At 44.8% G+C, this 17,146-nt stretch overlaps 1 protein-coding gene across 4 annotated transcripts in view; it reads left to right on the forward strand.

Moving 5' to 3' along the window:
- LOC119253253 (zinc finger protein 345-like) overlaps positions 1 to 16,851 on the forward strand; it is a 61,023-nt gene extending 44,172 nt beyond the window's left edge. For 3 of the 4 annotated variants that reach the window (XR_008552967.1, XR_008552965.1, XR_008552966.1), the window contains one exon: positions 16,038 to 16,073. Coding sequence is in view for 1 of the 4 variants with exons in the window: in XM_054698287.1 (XP_054554262.1) it covers positions 16,038 to 16,366 (329 nt within the window). In the remaining 3 variants the exon portion in view is untranslated. Of the gene's footprint in view, positions 1 to 16,037 lie in introns of all 4 variants that reach the window. The other variant, XM_054698287.1, reaches the window with a different exon arrangement.
- Positions 16,852 to 17,146: the final 295 nt, after the last annotated feature.

Here is a 17,146-nt window from a genome sequence, read left to right on the forward strand (position 1 = left end):
CGAGGGAGCTGAAAGCTGACAGGCAGAGGCTGCTGGGCACCGAGCAAGCAAGCAGGGGCTGGTAAGCACAAGAGGCATGTGGAGGCACAAAGCAGCTCGTGGTGGCTTCACACTTCTAGGTGGCCAAGCCAGGCAATGAGGCAGAGGGTGGCAGTGGAAAAGCACCAGCTCAGGAAGTGTCCCCATGAGAGATGATGAAGGAAACCTACCCCCAACAGTAACAGGCTCCTCCCTTGCACCACCTCCTGCTGCCAGGAGTCTCTTGCTTATTGCTTGCTAATCTTCAGTCCAGTGTGTCAGTGATTATTCCTCAGTCTCTGGGACTCAAGAACCCACCCGATGGGCAACAGAGCGATGCTGACTGTGGGTTGGTCATGCTCGGCCTTTATTGTGCTGAGGTATTTTCCTTCTATACCTGGCATGTTGAGCTCTGTTTCAGGAGTGGAGGTAAGATGCTGTCGATTGTTTTTTCTGTGTTTTTTGAGATGGCCTTGCTTTCGTTGGAGGGGTAATCACGTTCATTCGCTTGTGTCCATTGTGCCTCCTGAGATGTGTGATTCCCCAGCAGCCATCCCAGGAGTCAGTGCCTTCAGATCCTGCTGTGTGTGCGTGGCCGGCGCAGTTTCTCATTCTGATTGCATCTGTGTCAGATTTGTGCTTTTCTGAAGTCGTTAGGTTCACAGCAGTTACAGCAGCAGTGAATCTGGTAATTAGTCAACACTCCACATGTATGAGAATGAGAGGAGGTGTTTTTTGAGTCATATTTACTACAGACAAAACTTATTCTTTTTTCTCAAGTTGCGTCAGAATTGTGGTATCATTGAATCTCAAATACTTATTTTATAAGTCAGTGAGTCTCACCATATTTTCCGCCTTTCCTGTTTTTATTTAGAGAGGATGAGCTCTGCTTTGTCTCTGATGACAAAGGACAATCTTTCTTTTTTTTTTTTTAATTTTCTAGAGGCATGTCTTATTTATCTATTTGTTTGTTTGTTTGTTTGGTTTATACATACACTGGGTACAGTCAGAAGCCGGGAGGGCGAGAGAATTCACCAGAGCCAGTGCAGGGAGCAGAGCAGGCAGAAGGACCAAAGTACACTGCTGAGGGGAGCAGCGGGCGGCAGGAGAGGTCTGCGCGCCATGTGGGACCCTCCTTAGGTGGCCGGGGAGCAGCCGGGGATCGAACCGGCGCCGCAGAGGCCGCGGGCAGCTTCGCAACCCAGCGCTCAACTGCTGCGCCACCTGGGAGGCCCGACAAATGACAATCTTTCACAGTGAGTGTGTGTATCACTTTCTCCCTGAATGTAACATTGTGCCACCTCAGCACAGGTTTTGTTCCTGCTGTCCATGTAGCTGTGGATGCAGTTTGTTTTTTGTAGCGTGGGGTAGTTGTTTTTTTTTTTTTTTTCCCAAAGTTTTATTTATTTGGACCTCCCTGGTGGTGCAAGGGGTTAAGGTAAGCGCAGCACTGTGAAACTATCTGCAGCCTCTGCAGCACGAGTTCGATCCCCTGCCAGCCAGGAAGCAACCCTCGTGGCGCAGCAGACCTCTCCTGACTTGCCCACTGCTCCCCTCAGCGGTATATGTCAGTTGGTCTGCCTGTTCTGTTCCCCACTCTGTCTCTGGTGAATCCTCTCACCCCCCACACCTCTGGCCTGTACCCCAGTTCCTGTATGCATAAATAAATAAATCCTTTAAAAAAGTTTTAGTTATTTATGCATACCAGAACTGGGGTACAGGCCAGAAGTGTGGGGGGTGAGAGGAATCACCAGAGACAGAGTAGGGAGCAGATCAGTCTGATCTACTGAAATACACTGCTGAGGGGAGCAGCAGGCAAGACAAGCTCTCTCTGCTGCGCCAATTGGGTGGCTCCCTGGCCGCGGATTGAACTCGTGCTGCTGTGGCTAGCTTTGTAGTGCTGAGACTTAAACTCTTGCACCACCAGGGAGGCCCCTAGCATGGGATGGTTTTACTTACTGACTTCTACTGTGTGAAATAGAAATGGTAATAGTAACTTTTTCATCTGAAAGAATAAAGGTGTCTTTTTTCCCCACAATTGAGTGTCTGCTGTGGATTTTTCACAGGGACCTTTATTATGTCAAGCTCGGCTCTTTCAGTTTCTTGTGTTGGGTATGTTCCTTTTTCATCCATTTATAGTCTTGTGTTTGTCAAACGATCCTTCTTTGAAACATTCTCCTTTGTAAGTCACTTATGTGCTGGGCCTCCACTGCACCCTTGGTGTCCTCTGTGCCCTCCGTGCCGTGGTGAGGGCAGCAGCATCAGCAGGGCAGTCCCCAGGGTCTATCTCCTTAATGGTGCAGAGTTCTGTAGCTCCAGGTCGGTGCCATATCTGGTCGGCTAACTTCACAGTCTCCTCAGAATGTGACCGGAACCAGCCGCCTCAGCTGTGGGAGCCAGCAGGAGCGTGGGTGTCCTCTCACCCCGCAACTCCTGCCAGGTCGGTGGTGCCAGTTGCTCCTCAGAGCCCAGTAACTGCCGTTTGCAATGGGCCAATCAGGTGCGAGCCTTGAGCTGATTGGTGCTACAGGGCCCAGTCAGACTTGTGGGGGCGCACCCCGAGAGATGATGTAAGCCAGGGTCAGAGGGAGATGGGAGAGCCCCCGAGGGAAGCAGAGATGACTTTATCCCTGAAGAAGAGAGACGACGCCACCCCCGGAAGGAAGAAGGAAGAAGGGGAAGACTCCATTCCTGGCCTCGGAAGAAAGAGGAAAAGCAGCATCCAGCAGCCGCCCTCCGAGGAGGGAAGAGCGGCCAAGGACTCGGTCACACACGGGGCCTGGGGCCTGTCTCTGACCTGGCCTGTGAGGACCCCAGAGGCCCTGGGCCTGGTGTCTCAAGGAGCTGCGTGTTGCTGGTGTAACCCAACAGCTCGCTCACAAAGTGCTGTGAACACTGGGATGTCTCTGACACCGCCTCTGTGGATCAGTAGTGGCCATCATTACTGGCCAGTGCTATCCAGGCCTCCTGGTGACCTGGAAGTCAGTCACATCCCTTCCCCTAGAGGACGCTTGTAGCCACGCTGGCTGAGCACAGTGGTGGTGGCCATCACTGATGGTACCTGGGTGAGCAGCCACCACCTGTGGCTACAGTGAGCTCGTTTCCCCTGTTTGTAAGATAAACCCCATGGTGGTGGCTCCTGGAGCCTGAGGTCTCTGGCAATTGTGTGCGCGGGTGAGAACCCACGGACAGTGACCTGTCCTCTCATCGGGCGCTGTCCTGTGTCAGGCTGTAGCCCGTAGGCCCCTGCCCTGTGGGTGTTGTGTTGCTACAGCCCTTGGTTGTGGTTTTGGGCCTTTTAGGCGGCTCTCTGGACTCAGAGTGCTGTGCGCCCCTGTTTCAAAAAGTGGTCCTCCTCTCTGCTGGTGTCTCTGCTGCTTTCTGCGTGTTCACAGCTCCTTGGGGGCCTCCATGTTTCGGGCCGCGGCTGAAGGGCCCCATCAGTCAGGGGCTGTGGTGAATGGTCTGTACCTGACATCCTCAGACCTTTCCACCCACCTGTTGCCGGCGATGGCGTCACCACCTTATTTAGGGACAGACCCAGGGGACCAGTCCTGGGGCCACAGTAGACATGGCACCCACCTCTCCACCCGTGCACCTCAGGAATAAGACTTTGATCTCATTGGCATCGGACGTAGAACAGAAGAGGCGGCTGCTGTTGGAGGAACCTAGACTTGGGCGAGTAAGGAGAGTTGTCCTTGGCCGCCTCCTAACTGGGAATCGGAAGCCCTCATCGCTTTTATTGCTACAGAACGTTGGATATTTCAGAAATGTTTGCTGCATTTTGTGGGATCGTGATGTGCTTTTCCCGGGCTCTCTTCCATGTGCGATGCTGAAATGTTTGTTTTTATTACAGCGAAATAGTTTGCATGCCGGGACGCATTCCCTTTTTGTCATGTCACATCATCCTCTTCATGTGTTCGTGTTTTCTTCTTCACTGGAGGATTTCGCGAGCCTACTTATCACCCATGTTGTTCTGAAAGTTCCTGACGATCCCTTTCTGAGGTTTCGACATCTGAATCCTGTGGACGTGCTAGGAACAGCCTCGGGAATGTTCCCGGCCTTATGTTGAAAAGTACTGAGGGCAGATGGTGTCTCTGTCAAAGTGTGGGAGCCTTTTCAGGAATTTTCTTTACCGCTCAGGTTTTTCTTCTGTGTGTTTGTTGTGCTTGCAGTGGTGTCCTCGGCCGACAGCGCTGTGTTGGTCGCCCAAGGACAAGTGTCCCCTCTCGGCTGTCAGTTACCCTGCCACGTCCATGACCAAAGCCCCAGGAACCCTCCACCATTTGCCTCTTCACCCCTTTTTCTCTTCCCAGCTCCTCCCTTTCTCCTCTGGCAGCCCCAGTGTTGCAGTCAGATGTCAAGGATTTGTTTGGGTTGCTCTGTGTGGCTCTTTCTCTGTCTCTTTATCGTCCACAGATGTGTGCCGTCTTCCGTGTCTGTGTGTCCAGCTCCTGACTTATTCTGCCGTGTCCTGCGTCGTGTAATTCCCTCCAGTCCCATGCACGTTTTCAGAAAACAAGAGTTCATCCTGCTTGCAGCCAAGTAGTATTCCAGTGTGTCTGCAGACCGTGTCTGAATCCACTCGTCTGTTGTTGGGCCCTCAGGATGTTTCCAAAGCTTGGCTTTTACAAGCAGTGACGAAAGGGGTGTGTGTGTCCCGTCAGATGGGGTTTGTGTAGTCTTTATAGAGAGCCCCAGGAGGGGGCTGCTGGTCTCATGTCAGATCTATTTTTAATGTGTGCAGCGTCTGTTTTTCAAATCAGTGTTTGCCATAACCCATCACTGTCGCCTTAGGGGATGGACACCACCACGCTCTCTGCTGTGTTCAGCAAGAAATACTTTGGTCATTATTGGGTTTCCCGAGAAGTCAGTCACATCCCTTCCCCTAGAGGACGCTTGTAGCCACGCTGGCTGAGCACAGTGTCTGCTGTGTGTTGACAAATGGCCTTCAGGGTCATGTTTGAAGGGAAATAGCTTCAGACACCAGCTTTCTGCCATTTCACCAATGAGAACTCACCGATAGACACTTCTGCACATCACCTCAGGTCTGCAGAGGCCAGGTGGTGACTATTCGTGGGATCCTTCTCTCCTGGGTCATCAGAGCGTGATCGCAGAGCCCAGCTTGTCTTGTGTCATGTAATTTGTCTGGGTCACCATTTCGTCCTCAGTTAAAATGTTGCTAATAAAATCTGTCTTATAGCAGTGTTATGAAAGGAAATAAAATGATTTCTAAAGGCCTACAGCACAATAGACCCTAATAAATAGTGGGTCTCATTTTTTATTTTTTTTGGGATTCATTTATTTGTGCATACTAGAGCTGGTGTGTAGGCCAGAGGCAGGGGTGAGAGGATTCACTGAGACAGACTGGGGAGCAGAACTGGTGGACTCACTGTAATCCACTGCTGCGGGGAGCAGCGGGCCAGACAGGAGAGGTCTGCTGCCATGTGCGGTCAGCTCCCTGCCTGGGATTGAAGTGGTGCTGCAGTGGCTGTGGTTTGCTTTATCATGCTGAGATTTAACTCCTTGTGGCTCCAGGGAGGCTCTGGTGGCTCTCATTTCAGAGGGCAGGTCAGTGGGGCTAGCAGTGCCTGCTGGGAGGAAGTGAGAGAGGGAAGATTCCACCCAGAGCCTCCAGAGCTTGCAGGACCCCCCCCCCCCCGTGAATAAGGTTTGGAGCCAGTTTTTCAGCTACTTTAAATAATTGGTAAGTTAGTTAGCTGGTTCGCTAATGGACTCGTTTTCTGGTTAGCACATTTGTCAGCTAGTTAACTAGGTGGTGAGGTAGCTAGTTAACAGGTTAGCTAGTAGCAGGTGGTCGGCTAGTTACCTACTTAGTTAGCAGGTTAGCCAGCTAGTTAATTTATTCAGCTAGTTAGATAGCTGCTTAGCAAACTAGGTGTCTAGTTTACTAGTCATCCAAGTAACTAGCAGGTTAGCTGGGTCATCAACTAGTTAAACTGGTCTGTTATGTTACTAGTGAGTTTGCTAGTCACCTCATTTATCAGTCAGCCAGATGGTTGTTTAGGTAGCTAGCTAGTCAGCTAGTTTAACATTAGCGAGTTATTCAGCAAATTGGCATCCATGAGTGAGCTCATCAGTCAGCTGGTTAGGTAGATAGCTAGTTAAAGTAGTCATCTTGTTGGTTGGCTAGTTAACTTGTTAGCTGTCCCTTTGTCTGTATCCTATTTCCATCATCATAGCATCCCAGAGAACTGCGACACTACTCTAAGATCCCCCACCCTCAGCCCTGGACGCCTCGGGCCATTTTGTTGCCTGTGTGGCTTTGCTGTCTGCAGAACAGGTATAGTTGGCATCAGGCGTGCAGAGCATTTCCCATTGGCTTCTTTCCCTTTGCGGTAGGCATTTCACTTGGCTCCCCACCTGCTCGTGACCTGGTGACGTCATGCTTGGAGCCGTCATCAGCACTGCACTGTCTGCTTGCACCAGCCTTGTCCCTTCCCCTCCTGAAGGAAATCGCAGATGCTTCCCGGTTTCAGGCGCGTGTCAAGCCGTGTCAGCATCCGTGGTATCATGGATGTGAGTTCGCAGCTCCTGTGGCTGAACACCATGGGGCACAGCCTGGGTCCTGGGATAAGTGTGTTATGATTTCTAAGCAACTCCCAAGCCGTCTTTCAAATTGGTGCCATTATTATTCCCTCTGCAAGATGAGAGCCTCAAGGTCCAGAGCAGAAAAAACTGAGAAAGAGGCGCCACAAGACCAGAAACGTGGCTCACACCAGGAGGTGGTGGTAGAAGGGATGAGCACAGCCATGGACCCACCTGTGGGAACCAAGACCCCAGGCTCCCTACCCCTGGCTCCCGAAGCATCACACCCGAGCAGGCGGCAGAGCGCGCGTCCACGGGGAAAGACACGGAGACAGGGCCGCGGTGGACTCTCTGTCCCGTTCAGATTCTGCAGTTACCCAAATCAGTCGCTACGCCGCAGGCTCTCCAGGAGGGGCCCTCCCGACAGGAGGCTCTGGCGGGGCAGTCTCTGCATGGGCTCTGGGCAGCACCAGTCGGCCACCTTCCTGCCGCACCGAGGGTCCTTGGGCACGGGTGGGCCGGCCCCACCCAGGGTGCCCCGCCCCGGGGAGCAGCCCCAGAGGCGCCCAAAGTCACCTAGTCGTCCAGAACCCGCGAGACCCCGAAGATACGCCCGTCCCCGCTCTGAGGTGGGCCCGGGGTCGGCGGCCTCTCCATGCAGGACCTGGGGTGTGAGGATGAGAGAGGCGGGGCAGGGCCTGGGGGTGGGAGACGGTCTAGGAGACCAACCAGGAGGGGCGGAGACGAGGCCACCGACTTTACAGACCAGGCCACGGGCAGGGCGAGGCCGCAGACACCGACACCCGCAGAGCAGGCCTCACCCCCGAGAGGGACGCCCAGGAGGAGCCCGGAGGGGAGCCCAGCCTGTCGTGCCACCTCAAGGGGAGGGAAGAGGAGGCGTCTTTTCTCCACACTTCAGTCTATTCGTTGGACACTAAGTCTCCACTGAGAACTAGAGTGTGTTAGATGATGAAAGACAAGATTTGGGGCCTCCCCTGGTGGCGCAGGCGGTTGAGTCGCGCGCTGTGCAGCTGCCCGCAGCCTCTGCAGCACCGGTTCGATCCCGGCCTCCAGCGAGCGTCCCACATGGCGCGCAGACCTCTCCCAACACCCGCTGCTCCCCTCAGCAGTGTGCTTCGGTCCTTCTGCCTGCTCTGCTCCCCGCTCTGGCTCTGGTGAATTCTCTCACCCTCCCGCTCTTCTGACTGTGCCCAGTGCTTGTATAAATAAATAAATAAATAAATAAATAAATCTTTAAAAAAAAATTAACAAGAAAGAACTCAAAGAAACAATCTAATCTTGAAGCTCAAAGATCTAGAAAAAGAACAACAAAAAAACCCCAAAACCAGTAGAAGAAAAGAAATAATAAAACCAAAGCAGAAATAAATGAAATTGAAACTAAAAAAAAATCCCAAAGATCAATGGAACCAAGAGCTGGTTCTTCAAAAAAATAAAGAAAGTAGACAAAATAGGCTCACAAAGGAAAAAATGGAGAAAGCACAAATAAACAGGATCATAAATGAAAGAGGAGAAATCACAACAGACACAGCAGAAATCAAAAGAATAATCAGAAACTACTATGAACAGTTATATGCAAACAAGTTCAACAACCTAGAAGAGATGGACAAATTTCTAAATCTCTACAATCACCCAAAGCTAGATAAAGAAGAAACAGAACACCTAAACAGACCAGTCACAAGAAGCGAAATTGAAATGGTAATCAAAAACCTCCCCAAAAACAAAATCCCAGGACCTGATGGATTTACAATACAGGATTTACAATACAGGATTTTACAAAGTGAAAATCAAAGAGCTTCTGCACAGCAAAAGAGACAATAACAAAAAACAAAGAGAAACCCCACTGTCTGGGAGAACATTTTTGCACACAACACTAATGATAAAGGACTGATCACAAAAATCTGCAAAGAGCTGATGAGACTCAACAACAACAAAGAAAATAACCCAGTCAAAAAATGGGCAGAAGAGCTAAAAAGAAACTTCTCTGAAGAGGAAATGCAAATGGCCAACAGGCATATGAAAAAATGTTCAACATCACTTGTCATCAGGGAAATGCAAATCAAAACTACCATGAGATAGCATCTTACACCAGTGAGAATGGCACATATTAAAAAAACTAGCAACAACAAATGTTGGCGAGGGTGTGGAGAGAAAGGAACTCTCCTGCACTGCTGGTGGGAGTGCAAACTGGTCCAACCACTATGGAGAGCTGTGTGGAGATTTCTCGACCTGCTAAAGATGGAGCTTCCATATGATCCAGCAATTCCACTCCTAGGTATTTACCCAAAGGACACAGAAACATCAATTCCAAAGAGCACCTGCACCCCTATGTTTATAGCAGCACTGTTTACAATAGCTAAGCTTTGGAAACAACCCAAATGCCCAAAAATAGATGCCTGGATCAAGAAGAGGTGGTCCATATACACCATGGAATATTACTCAGCATTCAAAAAAGATAAACTCATGCCATTTGCAGCAACATGGATGGCGTTGGAAGGGATCATGCTCAGCGAAATAAGCCAGAAAGAAAAAGAAAAATACTGGATGGTCTCACTTGTAGCAGGAATCTAGAAAACTTAAATAAGGGACCAGGAAAAAGAATAACTATAAGAAAGTGAAAATCAAAATCAACAAAATTGGGGCACTTATTTTGCTAGGCTTTGCATTTATTGGATGTACCCTCACTTTCAAGATGCTTTTAGTTATCTCAAATTCTATCATCTGCTTTAAGTCACAAGCCTTACGTGGTCTAGCAAAATGTTAGCTACTCTACGGCTAACTTTTACTTAAAACATAGAAATCCAGAGGCATCCAAATATCTTGTTTCAACATATTTTTACTCCCAAAACAATCTTTCTGCTATAGTGCACTTTAATGTATTTGTTTTAAAGTAATATTTCCTAGTTTATAGTTCTTAGATACAATTGCATTATGTCCTCTGGGAGATTATTTGATTACAATGGATTACAGCACTAATCTTTATTTTTTTTTTAAACATAAGCTGTTCTAACTACCCACGAATACTGGAAATTTATTGATGATGTATAATTATTTTACATCCTAATTTTTTTTACAGGATATAGGATTTCTCGCCACAGGTGTGGTACCATAGTTTTCCTACCATCAAAGCACCCACAGTCCTCCAACCTAGTCTTGTTTTTGTGCTGCTTACCTAGTTATATAAATGATTATAAATTACCTAGTTCATTTTCTCCCAATATCTTTCAGTAATCAGAGCCTGAGAAATAAAACCCCACAAGGGCAGTAGGAACCTACAACCACATTTAAATATTCAGAGATTCAGAACAATTTTGATATATACTCTTGCTTTAATTACAATAAAGAACCCTATAGAAATATGAGCAAATATAGATGAAAATATCTTTTTGAGGGTATTTTTGACTTAAAATCCTCTCCCCAGTCACAAGATGTTGAGTATATATTTAAAGGTCCTGTATCATAGAAGTTATGGTACAGGTCTTTCTTACATAAAAATTGGACTGTCAATAGGAATGTAACTAGAACCGTGTTTTCTGATAGCACTGATGCTTCTAAACCAATCATCCATAGCACCTTATCAATTTCACTGAAAATGGAATTTGCAGAATGAATTTCTAAAACTAATGGTTTTGTATACAGTCACAGAAAACAAAAAGGATAGCTTTAGCAAAAGGAATTATTTTCAAAAATAAGTTCTTATTAAACACAAGGAGGATGTTTAAGCTATCCTAATCCAAACCATTATAAGTATATAAGCTCTCCAAGACACAGTACTGGACTGAAGACAGACTTGTGTCTTGTTAAACAAAAGATACAAAGTTTATGCAGACATTATTTGGACTTTTTGGGGAAATACATATGCATATGCACACACACTTTTGTAAATGTGCATAGATTGTCATTGAATATTTTTATGAAAGAATTCTATGAAAAAGTGAGTCTAACTAATGTCTATGTTTCTGACTTTTTCTCTATCCTTGTCATTCTAATTTATCAGTCCTGCTGAGAAGCTTAAACATGAAGGTTTAGTGTTTTACTGAATACAATTTTCATTTTTATTGTTTAACCCAATATGAATTTTTATTAGACTCGCTGAATTTTAGCATTGATTTCTCTGCAATTTTCTAAATGAGTTTCTGTCACTGTGGGGTACTATGTATTGCTACCAGATTAGTAGGTAGCACACAGATTTATTATTAGACTTCTATAAATAATGCATATTCACTTACACAATATAAGTTAGTGCTGAAAATTATTTTGTAAAAAAAGTGAAATTTTGTGCCTCGCCGGTGGCACAGTGGGTTGAGAACGGTGCTGTGGGACTGTCTGCAGCCTCTGCAGCATGGGTTCGATTCCTGGCTGGTTAGGGAGCTACCCACTTGGCGTGGCAGACCTCTCCTATCTCTCCCACTGCTCCCCTCAGCAGTGGATTTCACTCATTCTGCCTGTTCTGCTCCCCACTCTGTCTCTGGTGAACCCTCTCTCCCTCCCACACCTCTGGCATGTTCCCCAGTTCTTATATAAATAAAAAATACATCTAAAAAAAGTGAAGTTTTTAAGTTAAAGGATATATGATCTCAAGTTGATAGAATGGTGCTGATTTCTTGCTCTCCTAGATCTTGAATTAAGTGCTGGATAGAACATTCTGGGTAAATAAGACTATAAACCTTTGGTATATCAATATCAGCTTTAAATTTATTATTTTAAAGATTTATTTATTTGTGCATACAAGAGCTGGGGTACAGGCCAGAGATGCGGGGTGGGGGTGTGGGTGAGAGGATTCACCAGAGACAGACTGACTGAAATACATGGAGGGGAGTGTTCAGGCAGACTGACTGAAATACACTGCTGAGGGGAGCAGTGGGCGACAGGAGAGGTCTGCCGTGCCATGTGGGTATCTCTCTGTCCTGCCAGGGATTGAACTTGGGCTGCAGAGGCTGTGGATTGCTTCATAGTGTGGTGCTTAACCCCTTCACCACGAGGGAGTCCCATCAGCTTTAAATTTAAATGCTAATTAGTTGGAGAAGTTTCATGAAAACTGGAATTAGGAAGATACTTGTCCAAGCTACTTGATATCCTCATTCTTTTCATTTTGTTTTCTATAAGTCAAATATGACAAAGCTTAGTGATGGTTAGAGTTGAAGATGACTGATTCCTCATATGTAATTTTGTGAGCAATAAAAGCAAATGCCATTCAAATTATAAATTACAATTGAAATTAGGCATTCCCTTGTTTAAAGAACTCATTTGAAATATGATGAGACATTAGATATATAATCACTATATTGGTATTTAGTATGGATAAAAATTAGAAACAAAATAAATGCTCAATGTTACAATGTTTTAGAAAAAATATTTAATAACACATAAGATAATCACACGATGTTGCTAAATTGAATAGAATACAAATCGGTAGATATAATATTAATCTAATTTGTGGGCCTCCCCTCATGGCGCAGCAGTTGAGCACTGGGCTGTGAAGCTGCCTGCAGCCTCTGCAGCACCGGTTCGATCCCCAGCTGCCGGCGAGGGTCTCATGGTGCACAGACCTCTCCTGCCGCCCGTTGCTCCCCCAGCACTGGGTATTTCATCAGTCTGCCTGTTCCGTTCCCTGCTCTGTCTCTGGTGAATCTTCTCACCCTCCTGTGCTTCTGACTGTACCCAGTGCTTGTATATAAATAAATAAATCGTTAAAAAATATTAATCTAATTTGTAATGTATGAATATTAAAATGAACTATATATAACAGGCTGACATTGTTTAACTCTCCATAAAAATTATATGTGATTTTAAATGTTTTCTTATTTGGCTAAACAATATTTTCTAAGAATAATTAGAATTATTTCTGGCTAATCTATAAGTTCCAAAATTAACATATTTTTGAATAAGGAAAAGTGGCCATTAAAGACTTTTATTGTTTAGTGCAGTTATAGATTTGCCGAATAATTAAGCAGAGGATATATAACATTTCATATCTAAAAAATCATCAACAAGCCCAAGGCCACAAAATTTCTTTTTGCTATGTTAAATTCTCATTATTTTATGATTTTGTGTTTTACGTATAGATTTATGACCAGATTTGTGTTAACTTTTATGAAATTTATGTCCATGTCTAGATTTATATTTTTATGTAAAAATATTCTACCACCATTTATTGAAAGGGTTCTATTTTCTCCACTGAATTGCCTTTGCATTTTTGAATAAGAACAACTGAATATATTTGTGTGCCTCTATTTCTAGGCTCCCTGTTTTTATTCACTGGTTTACTTATCACTTGCTTTGCCAGTACCACGCTGTCTTGATTACTTTAGCTTTCTACTGAGTCTTAAAGGTAGGTAATCACTCCTTTGACATTGTTCTTCTTCAGTATTGTATTGACTGTTGTAGGGTCTTTGTCTTTTCCTTTGAACTTTAGGTTTAGTTTGTTGACATCCACAAAATAACTGGCTGAAAATTTGATGGGGACTAAGTTGAATATGTAGATCAATTTGGATGAAAGTGACATCTTTAAAATACTGCATTTTTTTCTATTTGTGAACAGGAAGTATGTTTTTCTATTTTTCAAGTTTTTATTTCATCAGAGTGCTGTAGATTTTCTCAAATGTGTACAGGATCTTCTTCACTGCTCACATTTTGTTAATTTATGCCTAATTATTTCCGTCTCCCACTTCTGTATTACTGGTTTTCAGGTAAACCAGGGAGGGGGTTGATTGCCTCCACCAACAGGATGTAGAATCCCCAGAACCAGAGATGGTTGTCCCAGTGGTAGATCCCAGCTGGGACCGCAACAATGGGAGAATGAAATGTTGGTCTATAAAGAGTGTTTATTGGTAGGACTGCAGCAGGGAACTCCCAAGCAAAGAAATTTCAGTAAAATTCTACAGCTTGAACATAGAGATAACAAGGATCCATCAGAGTTCCTTGAATGAATTATCCAGAGATGTACCACCCACCCGGATATAAATCCAGATGCCCCAGCAAATGCTCATCTGATCACTATGGCATTCATGACACATAGTGCCCTAGATATGAGGAGAAAGTTAGCAAAGGTGGATGGTGTCACAGAGATGAGTCCATCCCAATCGGTAGACTTGGCATTTCGGGTTTATAGTAACAGAGAGGACAGGAGACTGAAATCTGGATGCTTTTTGTACAGAGGGAGCACAGGACAGAGGTTCAGAGAAAGTGACAGAATGGGGAGAGCACCCCAGGAGAAGTGAACCCCTGGGGCGAGATCAGTGTACTTACTGCAGGAAAGAGGGACATTGGAAGTACAGTTGTTCCAAATTACAGGTAAATAGGAGACAAAATAATGACAGAAGGCAGGAAAGATGGCTGATGACACCACAACATGATGATTCATACAAGGGTTCCAGGAGAGAATACTGATGGAGTGCAAGGTTCTGGAACCAGGATAGAGGAAAGGAGACAAATGATAGCACAGAGTAGAGGCTCAGACGAAGACAGGAGGGAATATGGACAGAGTAGAAGGAATCAAGAGGTAATTACAGAGGAGAGGAGACAGATGGTAGTACATGGAGAAGGTTCAGATGAAGAATAGGGGGCCCAGGGGTGCCACTAGATCTAAAAGAGCCCCAGGAGGAACTGACCCAAAGACAAAAACCACTGGTCTTGTTAACCCATTGGGGACCCAAAATATTTAAAAAAAAAGAGAAAACTTATGTTACTCTCTTGTCTTCTTTTCCAGCTACTGTAGCAGGATAATCCAGGAATCACTTTCTGAAAAAACTCAGAGATGACAAATACGCTTTAACCAATCTTCCTTTCAAAGTTTAGGAGATAGGAAATAACATCTGAAGTCATGCAGTTTTGCTGACAGTACTTTCTCTTTAATAATTTAATTTTTATTACATAGAAAGGCCTTCAATCTTGATTTTGGTATTTCCTTTTAACCTTTGCCTTTTTTTTTTATCTTTGAGGTTTTTTGTTTTTTTTTTTTTTTTGCTTGTTTTTGTCATCTTGGCATATGAGTGAAACTAAAGAGCTGTCTTTAGTTATCTACAGTCTATATGTTGTATGTCTTGTGTCCTTGCTTTGGCCTCTAGTGGTTTTAAAATTGGTATAGATGGTGCCTATAGACATTGGAAAAAAAAAATCTCCATGCTCTGCTTCCCGCTCTGGCTCTGGTGAATTCTCTCACCCTCCCGCGCTTCTGACTGTACCCAGTGCATGTATAAACAAACAAACAAATAAATAAAAAAAAAACATGCCTAAAAAAAAATCTCCAGTTATGAGGAAGAACTAAAGGTTATGGTTTGAGTGTCGACATTGTATTACTGACCTGAACTGGAGCTTTCATAAAGATTAAATATTGTTGTTCCTGCTGTTTTTCTGATATCTATGACAAAGCTTCCTGGAAAATCAGGCCTCCCCTGGTGGCTCAGTGGTTGAGTGCTGGGCTGCGAAGCTGTCTGCAGCCTCTGCGGGCACAGTTCGATCCCCGGCCACCAGTGAGCGTCCCACATGGTGCACAGACCTCTCCTGGTGCGCCCGCTGCTCCCCTCAGCAGTGTATTTCGTCAGTCTGCCTGTTCTGTTCCCTGCTCTGACTGGTGAATTCTCTCACCCTCCCGTGCTTCTGACTGTACCCAGTGCTTGTATAAATAAATAAATCTTAAAAAAAAATGTCTTAAAAAAAAATGTTCCCAGAAATGTAAATTGAAGTAAAATTTGGTAGTCTGTCATTTGGTTGATAAAAGGAAATTTTGTGGAACCTCAGTAGAGCACCTGAGACACTCCACAAAATTTCTCTTTTTCTTCTGGGGAGAATTTGTCCTATTTGGTTTCCTCAGTAAAGAAAACTGGAAGGGAAGCATCAGAACTTGGCAAAATGATAAAACTTCGGCATGTACAGAAATGTTAACACTGTTTTCTGAAACTTGTGTAAAACCTTTCATTACCTATGTATGTAAATTGCCTGTGTTGATTGTTGTCCCACAATACTGTGTATGTCAATGGTTTGGTATCTGCAGAAATTGTTTCTGGAGAAAAATACCCCAAATGATTCCAATTAATGGAACTTTGACAGTGAGAATTTCATACAAAGGACTGAATAGACTGGTGAAGAGAAACCTGATTTTTACTAAGTTTTGGTTGAAATAATACTGGTAATTTTGTTTGCATTTTGTTTTGATTCAAAGGAAATTTTCTCATTTTGACCAACCAGGATAGGCAGCAATATTGCATTGTGTTTCCCAGCAGAGTAACTTGTGTTTGCATTTTCTCTCCCCTTGATAACAACACAGTATGAAAAATAGTGGTAGTAATTTTCAGTGCTCATGGCAGAGTATTTTTGCATAACTTCAATGGGGAATTTTGTTTGCTTAAACTAGAAAATTGGAAACATGTTCCACTGGGTGGCTTTGATTCGAATTCTTCCAGGCAGTTGAATTTGAGCTGAACCAGGAAGAGAACCTGCTCTTTTGTTTGTAGGGTTCCAGAGACCTCCAAAGATGGTGAGGAAGCTGCCTCCATTGGCAGGACTGGACGACCAGGAAAAAGCAAAAGACCTGGTAAACCTTGAGACGAGGACACACCAGGTGGACTCTGGAGAGACCAACTTCGTTCCTGCGCAGACCAGATGTCAAGAGTTCACTCTGATCCTATGTGGGGTATTCCAGCACAGCCCGCTAAAACTGCTGTTGGTTATGCTGTCCGATGTTTTATGCAAAAATAGGTTAAATGGTTTAAAAGTAGATTTAGTTTTTTTTTTTGTTCTTGCTAAACAGCCATCTGTGTTTCTCCATCATAACTTCTTTTAAGTTTGTGGCCTTTCCTGACTCATCTTTCAATGTTTTCCAGAGAACTTGCCCACGTGGAAGAAAATGCACACCACATAATGACTTTTTATTTCCCATGAATCCCTAATCAGGTTCCTTTGTTCACAACCAAGTAGTTAAAAAAAAAAAAGATTTAGTTTGAAAATTTTCACTATATTGTTGGATAAAGTTGGGATCAAGGTGGACTAGAACTTTAAGATCAGTTAATCAGTTTTTAAGATTTTTTTTTCTTCTTGTGATTTTGATATTTTTGCTGTTTTGTTTTGGCTAGTGCCTCCCGATGATTTTCTTTTGGCATGGACTTAATTCTCTTCCAGGAATAGAGGACTTTTGTTTGCCACACTTGACGAAACCTGGAGACTGGTTTTTGTTCTAAACTGGAACCCTGAGCAATTATCATCTGAGCCTGAATCCCAGCATATACACATCTGACCTTCAGCAACATAGAAATGGGGGCAAAAAATGAAAGGGGGAATTGTTAGGGAGAAAAGACGCCCTGAACAAACTCCACAAACTCCACTACACAGGTTTATGTGGACTCCTCCCCCCCACTCCAGACTAAACACTGGGAACTATAAATCCCATAATGCAAACTTCATGGAAGGAAGGATTGGAGGGAACTGAGGGTGGAGTTAAACAGGCCCGGTATATAACCTGATAGATGGCCTTGGGGGTTTCGCTTGGCATTTCGCCAGCTCTCTGTATGCCGTGTGGGCCCCGTGTCCATGAGGGGTTCCAGCTCGATGGAGCTCGTAGGATGCA

This window comes from Talpa occidentalis, unplaced genomic scaffold (genome assembly GCF_014898055.3).
Source record: "Talpa occidentalis isolate TD23 unplaced genomic scaffold, MPIMG_talOcc4v2.1 talOcc4.2, whole genome shotgun sequence".
NCBI lineage: Eukaryota > Metazoa > Chordata > Mammalia > Eulipotyphla > Talpidae > Talpa > Talpa occidentalis.